General features: G+C 37.2%; 1 protein-coding gene across 1 annotated transcript; it reads right to left on the bottom strand.

Annotated features, from left to right (window-relative positions):
- Window positions 1-15,281: 15,281 nt before the first annotated feature.
- On the bottom strand, window positions 15,282-15,944 carry LOC147482268 (uncharacterized). The gene has a single exon (XM_086579256.1). The coding sequence runs from the start codon at window positions 15,942-15,944 to the stop codon at window positions 15,282-15,284; it is 663 nt and encodes a 220-aa protein (XP_086435382.1).
- Between the last annotated feature and the right edge of the window lie 1,107 nt (window positions 15,945-17,051).

Raw genomic sequence — 17,051 nt, 5'->3', positions numbered from 1 at the left:
GTAGTATAGTTGAAGTTTGTGAGTACCTTCACTGGAAAACTCTCACGAGGCTATAGCTCGTCCACTAGGGAACTCCTAGTGGTTTAAGGTCTTGTTGCATATGGTCAATGTAATCGCACTCAGCGAAACGAGAGTAGTTAGAACTCCATTTTTGGTCACTTATTCTAATTTCCAATCTTTGCTTGAGGACAAGCAAAATGCTGTTTGGGGGTGGTTTGATAAGAGCCCAAAACTGTAGTTTTAACCTTGTAACAGTCATACTTTTAGACCAATTATGTGAGTAATAATTAAGAGTTAACACTGATTACGTGTTTTTATGCATTTCAGGTTTCAAAGTCCATTCTGTGCAGAAATGTGCCACTTTAGCGAGATAAAGGAGCAAAGGTCGGTTACTAAGGAGTTCCGTGATTAAAGGCCAAGATTCAAGAAGACAAAGCTTTTCTAAAGCCCGGTCAAAAGCTGAAAAGTCGACGGGGGCAGAAACAGCACACAAGTCAGCAGAACTTCCGAAAGCCGTATCTTTGGACTCAAACCTCGGAATGGGGCCTACCTTATGTCAAAACGACCGGCTCGGAAAGAGCTTTCCAGTGGTCTAAGCCTTGATCCAATCAGAGGAGCAGAAGTGGACGAAAAGTCTGTTGAAGCCAACTACAGCTGAAGAGGCCTTTTTGGACTGAAAACCAAAGCTTCACTCTTTGTGAATGGTAGCTAGTTAGACCTAAAAAATATATATATAATTCTAGATCTAGTTTTCAGTAGAGTAATTATGTTTAAGTTCCAATTTCAATTCTTGTTTTAGATTAAGCCTTGAATCATTGTTCTTGATTGATTAGATAAATAAAATAGTTATTTCTATCAATTTCGATTTTTGTCATTTCAATTTATAGATCTAATTTTAATTCTTGTTGATTATCATTTCATAGTTTAAGTAGATTGAAACATTGTTAGTTAAATTAGATAAGTTAGAATTTTAATATGATGTGTAGTTATAATTCAATGGGAAATGATGGGTTGATGACTCAAGGCTAAAACCTCCATTAGAGGGGTTGATTAAGCTTTGATGAAAACTTAGTGGTATAGTGTAGAAGCATTGTAGAATCTATTCCACTCTAGAAGGTCGTGATTTGCCATGAGAATGGGTGGACGACCTCACATGCTAGTTAGTATTTGGTAGAAATGCCATGAACACTAGGGATTAGAACTCGAAATTCTTGCCGTAAGAACGTGAGAATCGAGATACAAGAATCTATGCTAGGTTATTAAGTTGGATTCGAGGTGGATTCAATTCCCCTCTAATCCTTTATCTAGATTCAAAAACAATCATATTTCCATAGCATTCGTAGTTTAAATTTAACATAATCAATTTCATATTGTATCGTAGTATAACACCCTTTATAAAGCTCTCATTAGACTTAAGACCGATTAATTAGACTAGAAAACATTCCATGGTAGAGAACTAGGAGTGGAACGAATTTGTTACTCCACTCTATTTCGATAGAATTGAGAGTAGAAACTTTGATAAATATAGACACATAAATAGTTTTAGTTTACTTCCGTTTTGAGTTCATCGTTCATTTCGTAGGTAAACTATTCAATTTTATCGTTTATCAACTAGGAATGACATATACCGCCTGAACAGATTGTTTGTGGTCGAGGCTTTTTTTATTCCAAAGTCTACGAACGGAGTTAGTGTACTTCATGTCGACATTGCACAAGTTTTGGAACAGTTTGATGCATTTTTATAGGGCTATCTTACTTTCGAAGGCATTAAAGCTGGTGTGGAGCTTCTAAACACTGAAATGGAGAAGCAGTTGAACAGTTTTCAGGAGAAGTCGTTTACACACACCCTAGACGAGTGTGCACTTGCTTTCACCTTGTGGATATTCCTTCACGTTTCTTCTTTGGATGCATACCGATTGGATAGGAACGTTTTCCCTTGGTTTTTAGGGTGGGTTAAAGTTGCAAGGAAAACCATGCGGGACAGTAAGTGGGACCCCAATTTGAAGAACATGATAAAAGTTCATGTGGTGAATGACTTACAAGTTCCACGGAATGTGCAAGCAATGAGAGTCTACAGAGATGCAGTTTAGGTTAAGTTGTAAATTTGTTTTGTTAGTACGGATCCCTTGTTTGTTTCTATTAAAAGTATTTTTGATTATGTTGTTTGTTACAGAGAGAAGCTGTTGATAACCAGGTTCCTCTGGACATTTTTTTTCATCAAGGAATGCAAACAGAGGTAATGTTTTATCTTCCTCTGTTTCTTTGGTCCATCAGTCTAATAAGTATCAGTGATGTATGTTGGCATGAATCACATGTTGTAATGACAGGTGATTAAACGAAAAGCTGAGGAGATGTTATGGGAGCTTTCAAGCAAAGTTGCTGGACCTTGTTATGGTAGTTGAGGGAACTGAAGGGCAAACTGTGGTACCGGAGGACTATGGTGATGATGCGTTTGCAGAATCATCGACAAAGAGGTTGCCAAGAGGGAGAAGTCTCACCAAACAGAAAAGAAAATCAGACACCAAGCAAGTTTCAGACAACACTGAACCGCTGAGGAAGAGGCAACCATCAACTAAACATGTAGTCACAAGACCCAAGTCCAGTTTGAAGATTCTACGCTTTACTAGGAATCCCAAGACCCAAAAGACAACTTTCTAATGATAATGATTTATCTCAGCAAATTGCAGAGAAGAATGTTGTTGAAATTGAAAAAGAACGTGAAGAGGGAGAAGACCTGCCCATTGAAGTCTTAAGCATAAGTTCATTGGAAAATGAGTCCGTTTAGGGTTCTCAACTGCAAAATGTTCGGAACACCAGTGGTGGAGTTGTTGAGAATAATGGCGGTGAAGTGGTGGTTGATAACATCGGTCACGGAGTACAAACATCAACTGCTGCAAAATTGGTATTTCCATGCACTGGTTGGTAAGTTGCAATACTGGATGCATCTTTCTTCCCTTATTTTTTTGGCAGTTTGAAGGGGGAGTCTCAATTGATCTGAACAAGTCAATTTATGATGAAGGGGTGGGTGGTTTATTGTGTTCGAAAGATTCTATCTACTTTTGTCTTAAATATTTACAAGTTATGCGAACTATAAATTCAATTGTTTCGACCTCAACTGTTGTAAGCTCAAATGTTGATTTTGCAGAATGCAGACATGGATACTGCTAACGATTCGCCTGGACAGTCAGAGTCTGCATTACAAAATTGGCTTAAGCTTAGTGTGGGTAGAGATAGTATGTCTTGTTACCCCATCAATTTCGATGCTGCAATAAACAATGTAAGAGTATGCAAGTGAACTTTTAAACATGTGAGGAATTAATCCATAACTAAAAGTCGGCTTTACATGGCTTTGCACATTGCACAGGGTAAGAGTATAAAGGGCTCTCATAACCTGATCTTCCTTGTGAAAAAGAAAGGATTATGTATGCGGCAATTATTGGCTAAAGAAAGTGAGTACAAAGCATTGGCTAACGAAAGTTCTAGATTGACATAAGGTTACTTGTTTGAAACTTTCCACAATTTAGAGTGTGTAGTGTTGACTCACGCACTTATTTGTACTAATTGTATCCATATTTTCTTCATCTATTAATAGGACGGAGAAGCTGAAAAGGTTGATGATAGTGACAACTGTGATGATGCTGACAACAAAAATATTTGTTTAAAAGTGGAGCACTTTTAAGTATGCGTATAATGTACTTCCCAAATGCAATTATAGTTACAGATCCTTATATTTAAGAGTAAACATTACTGTGTGTTACATTTTTTGAGGGGTGAGTAAATTTTAAGTGAGACACTGTATTGTACGTATGAGGCAATATAGTGTAGGCTGGTTATGAAGCTATTTTATCACAGCTACCGTTTCATAGCCGTTGACTCAGTTGAGGGGAAAGCAACAGGCTATTCTCATGGATGATTTGTACTACAGGTGAAGGAATGCTACACTTGAAGAACTAGGATGTGATACTATCCCTGTACAATTTGGGAAAAACTCAAAACCAATTGTATATGCAGATCAAATATTTATTATTTTCTACGACAATGTAGTTTACCGGTGCGACAATGTAGTATAAGATCTATTCTATGTGCAACTAACTCACATTTATCTTATATACTGCTGTAATTTTTATCCTTATATTTAAGAATTCTATCTTGTTGATACTGATCACTGTCAGAAGTCCTAATAAGGCTATATTGGCAAGTATACACGCTCAAACACCAACCCACGAATCAGTTAGCTTTCAATAAATAGGATAAGAGCATAAAAACTTTGATGTCAAGATGTTTCATTTTGATTTGGAAGTGAAGCATTGGCACGGGATACCCTTGTAGAATTTATGAAAGAGGATGATGAGAAGAATGTTTAGTCCATGTTAAATCTAGTTTAGTCCACAATGTCTCTTAAGTGGTTGTAATTCAGTTTTTTTTAGGTGCATAAGTATTTATTTAGTTATAGTAATCAAATTCTAAGTATAAAGGATCCGAAGTTTTTGATAATAACTTTTTATTATTTCCTACAGATCCATTTTATTTCTACCTAGATTCATAATTAGTAATCATAAAGACTATATAAATAGGATGTATAAAACTACGTCGGATCCTACCTAAAACATAACCTAGAAGCAGATCCTCATTATCTAAACGAACCCGAAATAGACCATTGGGAAACCTTCATGTATCCATTTTTGTTGTAACTCGTTGTTCAAACAACTATTCAGACTTGATTGTCTAATAGAAAGCTCGCTTAATTGTGGAGAAGAAGATGGACTAATTTTAAACTTTTTAAATTGAATAAGCGTTTAATTATTAATTAGAAAATAATGAGAATGCTCTAATTGGTGAGAGTGCTGATGAAATTTAGCAGTATAATTTGTGGTTAACAAATTCAAACTCAGTTTCTGCCTGCTTTCATGGGGACCACCTCAGCAATCCCAAATATTTAGTTCATTTCCTTTAGTTTTTGGGGGGAAACAAGAAGTAGGAAAGTTTATGTTCCTCTCTCCATCTGTCTTTTTCGTAAGTTCTCTTTCGAAAGCTTAACATTGAAGTCAACTTTTCAACCAACATTTCAACCCAAATTTCTGTCGTTTAAATCGGATTTAAATTTTGGAACAACGTGATTTAGTTTTTCCTTAAAGGTATGAACTTTACTGAACTATATCGGTTAATTTGACCATATTTGTTTTCATTAATTGTACCCTAATTTCTATAGTTGAAAATTTGTAATTGACTCGAATATTCGAAACAGAGTATTCCGTTACTACTTTTAATTTTACTACTTTCATATTTAGGTTGCAATGTTCGAAATTGAAAATTTAATTTTCTTGTGTAGAATGAAAAAGGGTGGGGGCAAGAACAAAGTAGTGCCTAATTGGAACTATGTGGAGAAAAAGAAGGAGGTGAAGAAGAAGGTTGTTTCAAAGAAAAAGGAAAAGCCGAAACCTCCTCCGTGGAGAAACATCAAAGTTACTTGTCGATGTTCTCCAAAAATGCTGGAAGAGCAACTGTTTTCCACATTCGACAACGATGAAACCGAACATTTCAAAAAGTCTTCATTTGGTTTTCTCCTTGATATGAATTCAGTTGATGTGGAAGGTGGTGAGAAAACTCATTTGGTTAACCACCCAAATTTGATTGTTGAGGTTTTGGAAAAGAAGATTTTGCCAATGACTTTCAACATAGGAAACCGATATTTGACTTTCAATCCTTCCGATGTGGCCCTCCTTACCGGTCTATCCATAGAGCCACCACCTCAGTGGTTTTACAAAATGGACGTGTTTGACCCTTCTGATTTTCGTCTAAGGTATTTTCAGCCGGAGGGAAGACGCTCGACTCCGCTTGGGGCCGTTATGCTGACCGAGTTTGCGGCAGCAAGGAAAAAAGCTAAGAGAGTTTCTGTACGTAGCGATCCGAACACCTGTGACGACATCCACCGACTTAACCGTTTGTTTGTGCTCGGGGCTTTCCTCTTGCCAAGCGGTTCGAAGGGCGTTGATGTCAAACATATTGATATTGCAGCTGATTTGAAGAAGTTTGACAAATTCCCTTGGGGGTATCTGACGTTTGAAGGCATTCATGGTGGTGTTGAGGCTCTACATACAGATATGGAGAAGCACTTTCACGTTCAACCGGAAAAGCCGTTTACCCACACCCTATATGGGTGTGCACTAACATTCGAGTGTTGGGTTTTCCTTCATGTGCCCACTTTGAATGTCCACCGGGTGATGGGGAGATATTCCCCTGGTTTCAAAGTTGGGTGGGTTTCCCTTGGAAAACCTCCCGTGGGAGAACTTGGGAGACCAAATTAAACAACCCCAAGAAACTGACTTTGCTGGGTAAGTTACATATTCCTCCGACGGTGCAAGCAGAGGGAGTCTACAGAAAGGCGCTAAAGGTTTATAAGTCTTGTTATTTTGGATTTGATGAATGGTTTTTCTGTTATTATTATTGTTGAATTGGTGCTGAATTTCATGGTTTGTTATAGCAAGAACCTGATGATAAGAAGCTTCTTTCTTTGGACATTTTCTGTGAACAGAAGAAGCAGAATGAGGTTAATTTTTGCGTGTTGCACTTTTTATTGATATTGAGAATTTCAGTACTGACAAAGCTTGTCATCTGTGATCTCGTAATTGCAGGTCGTAGCCTAGGCTGCAAACTTGTTCTTAGAGCAATCTCATAATACTAGAAGTGGTCATGTGGAGCAACAAACTGTGGTAATGTGTACTACAATGTATCTTCATATTGCCACAATGTAGTTTTGAGTAAACCTAATGTTTTGTGCTCCTGTACTGGTAGAATTTAAATCTCCTAAGGAAGTGAGGAAGGTGCCTACTAAAACAGGAATAAATTTGGTCCTGGATGATGAAGAAAATGTGGTGATTTTATGTGTTATTGAATTTATTTTATTATTTGCATTACAAAAATGCAAGATGAATAAAATTTTCCCTTGGATTCAGCCCTTGCAAGAATTATTGGAACGTCGTGCGAAATGAAAAAAATGTTCTGTAGAAGATCAACAACCATTGGTAATTAATTATGTACTCTTGTACTCCAGCCCATCCCTTAAATGTTTTTTTGGAAGCTGATATAGTGTCTTGGTAAATTTATATGTACTTTCATATTTGTAGTTAATTAAAGGATGCGGGCCTTGTGCTAAAAGAAGAGGCAATGATGAGAATAGTAGTGATAATTATTTTGTTCAGCCTCCAAAGAGGAGGGCAATAGCACCTTGTGAGAATAAATTAACTAAGAGCGGAAAACAGACAAGGCCACTAACCAACAACCACAACAAACCTTCAACTAAGAACAGTCCCAAAGAAAAGTCTATTCCAAAAAGCAAGCAGCTGGACAACCAATTTTGTTGCGAGTAGATTGAAGGGAACAGTCATGAAAAATCTGACACGATAGTGGGTTCATGGTTATGCAAACAGTGAATGAAATTAATAGTACATCTGATCCTCTGCTACAGCATTTTGATGATCTATCGCAACAAAATGGGGAGGAAAATGCTTGTGTAAATGCAGCTGAAGTTGTAAATGTATGTGACTCTTTTAGTCAAAGTTTAGATAGATGCAACCTTTTATTTAGCATTCACAATATGAAGGATATATTCTTAACAATTTATGTATCCTTTATGTATTGCAATATAGTGAAAGGAGTAAAAAGGATATCACTTTAGAACCGAATGACCCTCCAAGGGAGTCAAATCAGGTGTTTACCATGTTTGTGATTATGGTTATGTACAACATGCGATTTACGTGATCGACGCTTATTATTGGTTTATAATCTTAGGTTGTTGTTCATAAGGAGATGGGGGACTTTGTTCACCGACTAATTGCACTAGGATTGGCTGTTCAGAATTGGGTACCAAAGGAATCCAAACAAATATTAGAATTGTCAATTTCAGGAACTGAGGCCACAATAGACAACCTGGATGGTGGTTCTCAATCGAAGGGTCTTCAGGAACTAACTGGTTATATGTCTATTTCGCAATGAGCACGTTGCCATTTCGGCCACTCGCAGTCTGAGATGGACCCTGAACTACTGGACTCTTTGAATGAAAATTTTCAGAAAGTGTTTCGCACTCATTACGATCAGCGGGTGTTTGCAAATAATGGGGCGGACAACACTCCCGCACTTGCTGAGTACCATGGGGAACTTCAAGATGTGGTCGACAATACAGTGGAACATGATTTCATAACTTGGGCAGATGGCGCGCATATGTTATTACAGGATCCGGCCGATATTGTACACCCACCTGAAGATGCAGCAAGTTTTGACCCGGAAATACTGTACTCTTTGAGGAATGAAAATTTTGAGAAAGAGTTACGCGATCAGCGTGTGTTTGCAAATGATGGGGGAGCCAACACTCCCGCACTTGCTGAGTACCATGGGGAGCTTGACTTCATGACATTGGCAGATGGCGTGAATATGCTCTTACAGAATCGAGACGATATTGTACACCCACCTGCAGATGCAACAAATTTTGAAATTGAGGATACAACCATTGAAGAAGATTTGAACGTTAACACAACTGGTGGAAAAGTGGTTTATGCGTTGTTCTGAACACCTTTATCTTAAGTTACAAGTATTTTTGCAAGAGTTAACATTGTAGGGTGCGTCTGTTAAACATTGTAATCCACAGTTGCCAATCTCGGTATAAAATTTGCCTGCAGGAGTTGAATTGAGCATTTTTTAGATGAGTCGTGATAAGGAGAGATCATTCTCTCCATGACATGGAGAGATCTAGTCAAATAGTCGTTAGATCTCACTAAGTTGGCAACTGTTTTGTGGCCCACAGACAAGACAAAAAGCAAAATGAACTTTGAATACCATCGAGATACGAGTGTATGTCTATCTAACGGCTACTATCGTCGTGCGCACTAAATTTAGAGAGAATGATCTTTTCTTATCATTTGCCTTTTCAAAACAGAGTATAAATGAAGTAAGTTCTACAAATAAATGAAGGTCAGATATCGAAATTAAAAAATAGCAAAGTATAAACATTATTCGGTTGATTAAAGGTCAGGTATGAACATTCATTGTTCATAGTTTAATGGTATGAACAATGAATGTTCATAGTCCAAATAGGTATCAACATTCATTGTTCATACTCCACTAGGTGTATGAACACTGAATGTTCATAGCCCAACAAGAGTATGAACATTCATTGTTCATAGTCCACTAGGTGTATGAACACTCAGTGTTCATAGCTCAACAAGAGCATGAACATTCATTGTTCATAGTCTAGAAAGGGGTATCAGAATTTACCTGATAATCAATTTCCCTATCAAACAAAAGGTCTTCTACTTGAGAACCAGCTATTTGGAAATTGTCACCATCTCCCCATGCGATTGTGCTTCAAAAACCCTAAGAAATTAGCATCAGTCAAAAATGCTATTTGATGGCATTTTAAACTTGTAAAACACTTACAGTCTTCCTAGATTTACCTGGTGTCCGCAATTTTGAAGAAAGTGTCGATAGTTTGTCTATGGCTTTCTTCTAATCCATGATAGTAGGGACTTTGCTTAGGGTCTAGCGGTGGCCCACTGTCAATATCTCTGACTTGCTTCCTCTTATCAAGAATTTATTTGCCAGTGTCAAGGTTCATTACTTTTTTGAGTGGCTTCGTCTTCCCTTCTTTGGTGAAATTGGAGTCAACAATTAGTCACAATTACCCGATAAAGTTCAAAGCATCAACAATTAGTGTTTGAAATTTGGACCATGAACAATCAATGTTCATACTCTTATTGGACTATGAACATTCAGTGTTCATGCCTATTTGGGGGTATGAACAATGATTGTTCATAGCCAGTTTAGTGGTATGAACAATATTTGTTCATAACTACTTTTGGATATTAGTAATACTAATACTATTGTATATTTATACACTAATACTGTATTCTGTATTTATACATTTCATATAGGTTGAAATCTACCTGATCATAGGGTACAACGTCACTGGATATGTTTAGCAGCAATGTTCTTTCCTCATCTGTTATAGCTTCAGCATCAACAATTAGTGTTTGAAATTTGGACCATGAACAATCTATGTTCATACTCTTATTGGACTATGAACATTCAATGTTCATGCCTATTTGGGGGGTATGAACAATGAGCATGATACAAATCAACTAAGCCAACAACAAATCTACTCAAACAAAGTTCATGCTTCAGTTAGCCGACTTGAATCAATAACTAGTTTCAATCTAAAGAGCGACTGAGTTTGACACATTCCACAACTCTAAATATTTCCCACATAACTTTCACAAAATCTACTTTATTTTTCTTTGTGTTTTCTAGGTCTATGTTTAGCTTACCTTCTAGAAGCAATCATGAACAAAGATGCACATGCACAAATCACTGCCGCCAACTACTGACCACGGCCGCAAGCTACTAACCCATGCTACTAATCCCCATCATCACAGCAGACCTACAAGGACAGTTCTCACATGCCTCCCTAATCTCCACCATACATTTGTGTTGTACTTTACACGTGGTGGGTGGAGATTCCCTCTCACCATCTATAAATACCTCTCTTATGAACTACGCTAGACCTGATTCTTCTCTCTCCCCAAAATCGAGAGAAAGATACGTAGGCAGTTCGCTCCTAGAACGAACTCGGTCTCTTCAATAATCCATTCCAGTTCCTTTCGGTTTTTTTCTTATATTTTGAAAACCCGAACCCATACCAATTAATTAAGTCGGTTCCACATTTTTATTGCTAAATTTTTTTTTTTTAGTTATATAACCGATATAAAAGTTGGTTTACGGTGACTATAACACTTGTCATCGATATTTTTGTCCTCTCATAAGAAGTAATTGTCCTAAATTCAATAATAGTATTTGAAAGTTATCTAAAAACTTTAAATACATTCTCATACATTATACGTATGTGTATATTTTAAATCGAACATGTGTATATTATACTATACGTAATGCGTCATATATAGAATAAATACCACATGTACCACAATTGTTAGTTAGCATTGCACGTATTCGTTATCCAATATATATACATGTAATATATCAAGCACGTACACGTTCATGCATTAGTTAATATAGACAGTGCATTAGTTAATTCATAGTATACGACTATACGTGTAGACGTAGACATGTAAACATTATTTATAATACACATATTTAATGTAATATTATAAAAGATGCATTTAATAACACACATTCACTATTATGCTAAATGTTATATATATTTAGTATAATTTTACACCTAACAAATATAGACTATATATAATAATAATGTTTGGGTTTGCCTTTATTTAGTGTAATATAATACTAAATTCTATATATCAAAATCATACTAATCGGTTCCGGTTTCGGTTCCGGTACCCATCGGTTTTTTACTATTCGGTTCTATCGGTTTCGGTTCTTTATCGGTTCGGTTCTTAAAGACCCACTTTAAATGGGTCTAACATTTTAGGACCCAGAACCGCTATAAACGGTTTCGGTTCTGGTTCGGGTTTGGATAATTGGGTACCCATGCACACCCCCTAATTACTAGTTTACTACTATACTAGTGACTAAAATTTATTGGCTTACTTTATTGCTATTTATATCCTGAATCAATTTTATATCATAGTTTATAAAATAAGCGAATAATATATGGGATCAAAGTTGACCGAATTAACCTCCTAAGAAAAGCCCTACCAAGTTGAGATTTTAAAGTTGTACTTTCCCATATTCGGATTTTGTGCTATTGCTTGATCCCAAACCTCGCTGCTAGTTATGATCTTCTGTTTGTCATAAGTCCATTCAAATCCTTGTTGTATAGTTACACTAACAATATTGCGTGTTATCCATCGTAAGGTCTTCATTTGTTACATGACTAATAGTCAAGTTGATCCTTTGTACGCTCTTTTGGTATTGGAAGAAGTCCATTCTCATTCTTATCACCTAGAAGTAGCTTGCTATGGAATGTATTGATAAGAACACTATCCATCTCATTTGTCCATTGCATTGCCATATCTAATTAATAAGCATACAAGTCGAGTTAAGTGAACCAATATATTCGAATGAAAAACAAATTGGCTTTTGAAATCAAATAGTATATAATCAATGTTCATAGTCCAATTGTCATATGAACAAAGAATATTCATAGCTCATGACTATGAGCATTGATTGTTCATAGGACGTATAATATGGACTATGAACACTCATTGTTCATTGCTCGTAACTATGAACAATGAGTATTCATAGCTACCAAACTAATAACAATCACTATTCATAGCTACTTTCCGGTATGTTTCTATTTACACTCCCTATATCGGAATATGGATACAAGCTCACAAGCCCTTGATAGAAATGATAGAAATGTAGGATGAGGGAACTCTTCATCCTGGGCTGGAGCTGGGCTTTCGCTTCAGGAACCGGCCAAGAAGCACTCACTGGTCATTTTGTTCCATTTTCAGTGCCCAAAGTATGTTGTGCATACATGATTCATCTTTTGGGAGTCTATTTGAATTCTGGGCGAATGGTAAGTGGCCAAGGAAAATGAACAGGAGCAGTGGACTAGTTGCCCCCTCACTGGGAATTGGAAACGGTTTGAGTATCCCCAGGAAAGATAGCCAGGCACTCATCTCAAGTCATTTTGTTCCGTTTTCAATGCACCAACGGTACGTTTCTTTATCTTATCCTAAACCAGAAAAGAGAAAATTCACTTCGTTTCTGAGCTTTGATCTTGATTTTCTAAGAATCATGGTGAGAATTTCGGAAATCAAGGATCTCTAATGCCCTTTCCCTCTGGGTGATAGTAATCAGATTGAAGAAAATACGAGATGGAAGCGGAGATACACAAGGAGAGAGAAAAAGATAAATAATGAAACAGTGATCAGGCGCGCTCTTCTGGAAACCAGGGTGAAAAGAGAGAATGCAACAGAAGATGACAAAATCTCGGTGGTGGACTATGGAAAGGATGAGTGGAATTTTAAAAGCTTGGCTTTCACAGGTAAAATAGGATCTTTTCAGGAAACAAAGGTAAAAATGGTTACTGTCATCAATCTTTGCACAAGTGATGAGGAGAGTAATAGTGAGACGGAGGATAATCCTGATACCTGGATGAATCAAGAGGGGGAGTTTGAGGAGGACGAACCATGGGAGGACTGCGAATCTGATATGTTCCAGTACACTAAGGAGTTACCCCAAGCCAAGATTCTCGAAAAGCTAGGAGAAGGTAGCTGGAAAGTGCAAATTGGGGGGACTTTTACTATCGATATTCCTCAACAGCCTCCTCTGTTTTAATGATGGCTTGGAATTGTCGTGGGATTGGCACCAACACGGCAGTTCGATCTCTAGAGGGCCACATCCGAAAACACGAGCCGGATGTTATATGTTTAGCGGAAACAAAGGTGGGTAGTAGAAGGATTGCAGCTGTAGGGAAGATGATTAAATATGGGAGAAGCTTTTGTGTGGATGCTGATGGTAGTAAAGGGGCTTGGCAGTTTTGTGGAAGGAGGACTGCGATATTGAAATTTTGGGAGGCACAATGAACCAAATTACAGGGATACTAGGGAAGGAGCTGATGGAGCCATTCTATGGGATGGAGATGGGAGGATAGTGGCAATAGCTTGCAAGGAGTTCAGTGCGGGATCTCCTGAAGAGGCTGAGTACATGGCTGCTGAGGTAGGGGCGATGCTGGGAAAGAAAGAAGGGATCAAGTTTGTCGACTACAAGGAGATTGCCGCCAGTGATCCCGAGATTACTAAACTAGAGAAAAATTTGGAGGATGCAAGCGGTTGTCAAGGCCACCATCAGTGTTCTAGATAGTTGTTCTCCCTGTAACTTCTTTTGGATTCCTAGGAATCTTAATAGCCAAGCCCATGAACTAGCAAAATGGGCAGCAAGGCATTTGGCAATGGAATATGTTCACTGTTCTAAAAATCAGTCTAGGCGCTAGGTCTTCACTGTGTGTTATCCATCGTAAGGTCTTCATTTGTTACATGACTAATAGTCAAGTTGATCCTTTGCACGCTCTTTTGGTATTGGAAGAAATCCATTCTCATTCTATCCACATAGAAGTAGCTTGTTATGGAATGTATTGATAAGAATATTGTCCATCTCATTTGTCCATTGCATTGCCATATCAAATTGTGTGTTTTCTTCCCATTTGGTGAAATTGGCTAGTGAGGTTTGTTAGTCACTGCCTCTTCACGGTAAGTCAGTTGGCTATTGTGCATAGATCTTTTTGAGACTTTTAACTATTTTATACTTCTGATGGAGCAAGAAGTCTAGCTTGTTTAGAAAGGAAAGTTGTACTGATCTTTGTTCCCTTGTACTTTTTGGCATGGTGTTACTTGGGATGTGCATACCATTTCGCGATAACAATGTAGAGTTTCTTATATATTGACCATCATACTCCATTTCTATTTTAAATGTTTAAAGAAGATACACCAATGAGATTTTTGTTCTCTTTTGTTCCCCAACAATGTTTCAAATATGGTACTCAGTGATACACTAGCAGTGTAGTGTCGCACTGCACATGCCTCTGGTACTTTCTACAAAAACATTCTTCCCCTGAAGGGAGGTGAATTTCATAGCAATAAGGCAAATACTATCACAATAATGGAATACAATCTAAAAAGTAAAAATAGATATGTAAAAGCGAGACTGCAAAACGCTATACATTGTCCACCTGAGCAACCACTGCATGAATTTCCGAAAAAATTTCCAAAAATTATACAGTGTCGTGCACAGCTTATACATTGTTGTATATAAACTTTCTCTGTTATATAGTGTTGTGCACAGCTTATACAGTGAGGTATGAACATTGATTGTTCATACCCCAAATAGGTACGAACAATGAGTGTTTATAGATCATATTGAGGTATGAACAATTAGTGTTTGTAGTTCATAGTACGTACAATATGGACTATGAACACTCATTGTTCATAGCTCATAACTATGACATTAATTTAATAAGTAATAATTTAACAGAACCATAACACAATGCAGTGCTTCCTGCTCTTGATACATAAGTACCTTGTCTATTAAAACGTACTGGCTAACAGGAAATAAATAATTACATATATAAACGACTAGTTAAATTGGATTTCGGTAAAATCTGACAGGAATGGAAAAATGGACTGAATGCCACTTGATGGGATTATTTGGTCTGATAGGACCTTATTCTCCATGAAACTGTACCATATAAGCTTGTTGTTTCAACTGAAAACTTCAATGTTTGATGGTAGTACGTCGACGAAATTTGCATGGTGGAAACTATCATACAATATAAACTTCCTGGGTTCACTCCACTGGCTGTTCTCGTACTGCTACAAAACCCACAGTTCAAATATTTTTTGAGTAAATGTGTTGCCCACTGGCCACAAGGAAAACATAACAGCTACAAAGCCATCATAGAGAAACAGCTTGTAAGTTTCAAATGGACGTTCAGTCTCCGATAGGCTAATCCTTGTCCATTGTTCCTGGCGAATGTTAAAAACCAATATTCCTGCATGCCAAAGAGACCAATGCAGAATTCCATTTGCAACAACTCCGGCCTTCGGGTTAATGTGTTCAGGATTATTAACAGATAACTCCAGATCGTCCAACCTTTTCCATTTGTCAACTTGGGAATCAAATAATTCAACATGATGATAGATACATAATTTCCTGTTGTTCTCTCGGGAAGGCCGGACAGAATCGTACCTCGGTATTGAAATCCTAACAATTTTGAATCGCAAAGGTTCCACAAAATTCACCACCATGCCCACACTTTCAGTGTAGAATTTGTTCCTAGGATTATTTAGGCTATAAACGTTTCTAGTCGTTGGTTTGCATATGTAAAACTGTTGGTATCTTTCATAAGGTGTGTTCAAGAGAACAATACCTTCCATTGACGAGGCAATGACCGATGTACCATATAGTCTAGAGTCCAAACTTGGAAATGGAATTGGTGGGTTGTTTGCAATGCTTGAAGCAAAAGATATCGTCATTTTCCTTTTGTCTGCCGTTGATAAGTGCTCAAAAGTAATGATTTATAACCAATTATGTGTATGTTAGTCTCCATTTTATATTTAAATATTCTAATATGATACAATTTGAGTTTTTGTAGGTCAAAGAACCTAAATATGAAATATGGATGGAAAAGAAGTCAAACAAGTCAAAAAGGAGTCACTGGGAATTACAGCTAAAGGCATAGGGAAAAAACGTCATATTTGTCTCCATAAGTGCCAAGCCTAATCAGACTGGAAAAGAGGATAATAATTGAGTTAGAAGAGTCTTCAATCTGATCTCAAATCCTTAATTTTGACTTCATAGGAAGATGAGATCAACATGGAAAAGAAGTTAGAGTTTCACAAGAATTAGGAAACTGAAAGCTGTCAGAAGCTGCAGCTTGGGAAATAGTCTGCAGGGTAAAGTGGGCCACATCCAAATTTGGTCCAACCGAATTTAACTTTTCCAGGATTGCTTCTAGAAAGATTACAGAGAGTTTGACACCAAATAAACATAGGATTCGGATCTCTATCCAGACGAGCATGTAAGCCAATATATAAGGCACAAAAACCTCAGTTTACATCATCTAGGAAATTTAGTGTTTGCATCTTAGATCTAGAATTAAAAGAGAAGAAAGTTCAGACCTTTTCACCATTAATAGCTATAAAGATTATTCCTTTTCATATTGTGTTCATAGCATATTATGAGGGGCTAATCTCCCTTGTCTTAGGAGGGGAGATGAAGCCTTTTTTGTATGTTTTAGTTTAGTTCTTCTTCTATCATATTTTAGTTTAAATCCCTCATTGAGTTTCTTCTTATTCGTCCATTGATCTAATGCTCCTGTGGAGGTTAGGAGGTTTTAGGGTAATTCATGATTGTGTAGAGCCAAATACCACAAACCCTAGATTCTTTTCTTCTAGTTTTTAGTGTTCTAGTGTGATGATTGGATTCTTTATGGCACCTCAATTAGTTGTATGGTTAATGCCACATGTGAATTTTCCATGGCACCTAGAGTTGTATATTGAATGCCACCTAAAACACAATTTGGTTAGATAGAAGATATTATTGGAGATTGAAGAAGTATTTGATGGAAAAATAGAAAGCAC

Source organism: Coptis chinensis, chromosome 8, assembly GCF_015680905.1.
Source record: "Coptis chinensis isolate HL-2020 chromosome 8, ASM1568090v1, whole genome shotgun sequence".
Classification (NCBI taxonomy): domain Eukaryota; kingdom Viridiplantae; phylum Streptophyta; class Magnoliopsida; order Ranunculales; family Ranunculaceae; genus Coptis; species Coptis chinensis.
Note: the sequence above shows the minus strand (reverse complement) of the source record. Positions and strands in the feature narration are given on the sequence as shown.

What these genes read in the sequence shown, in the direction of transcription:
- LOC147482268 (XM_086579256.1), bottom strand. Translation starts at nt 15,944, where the DNA reads ATGACGATATCTTTTGCTTCAAGCATTGCAAACAACCCACCAATTCCA.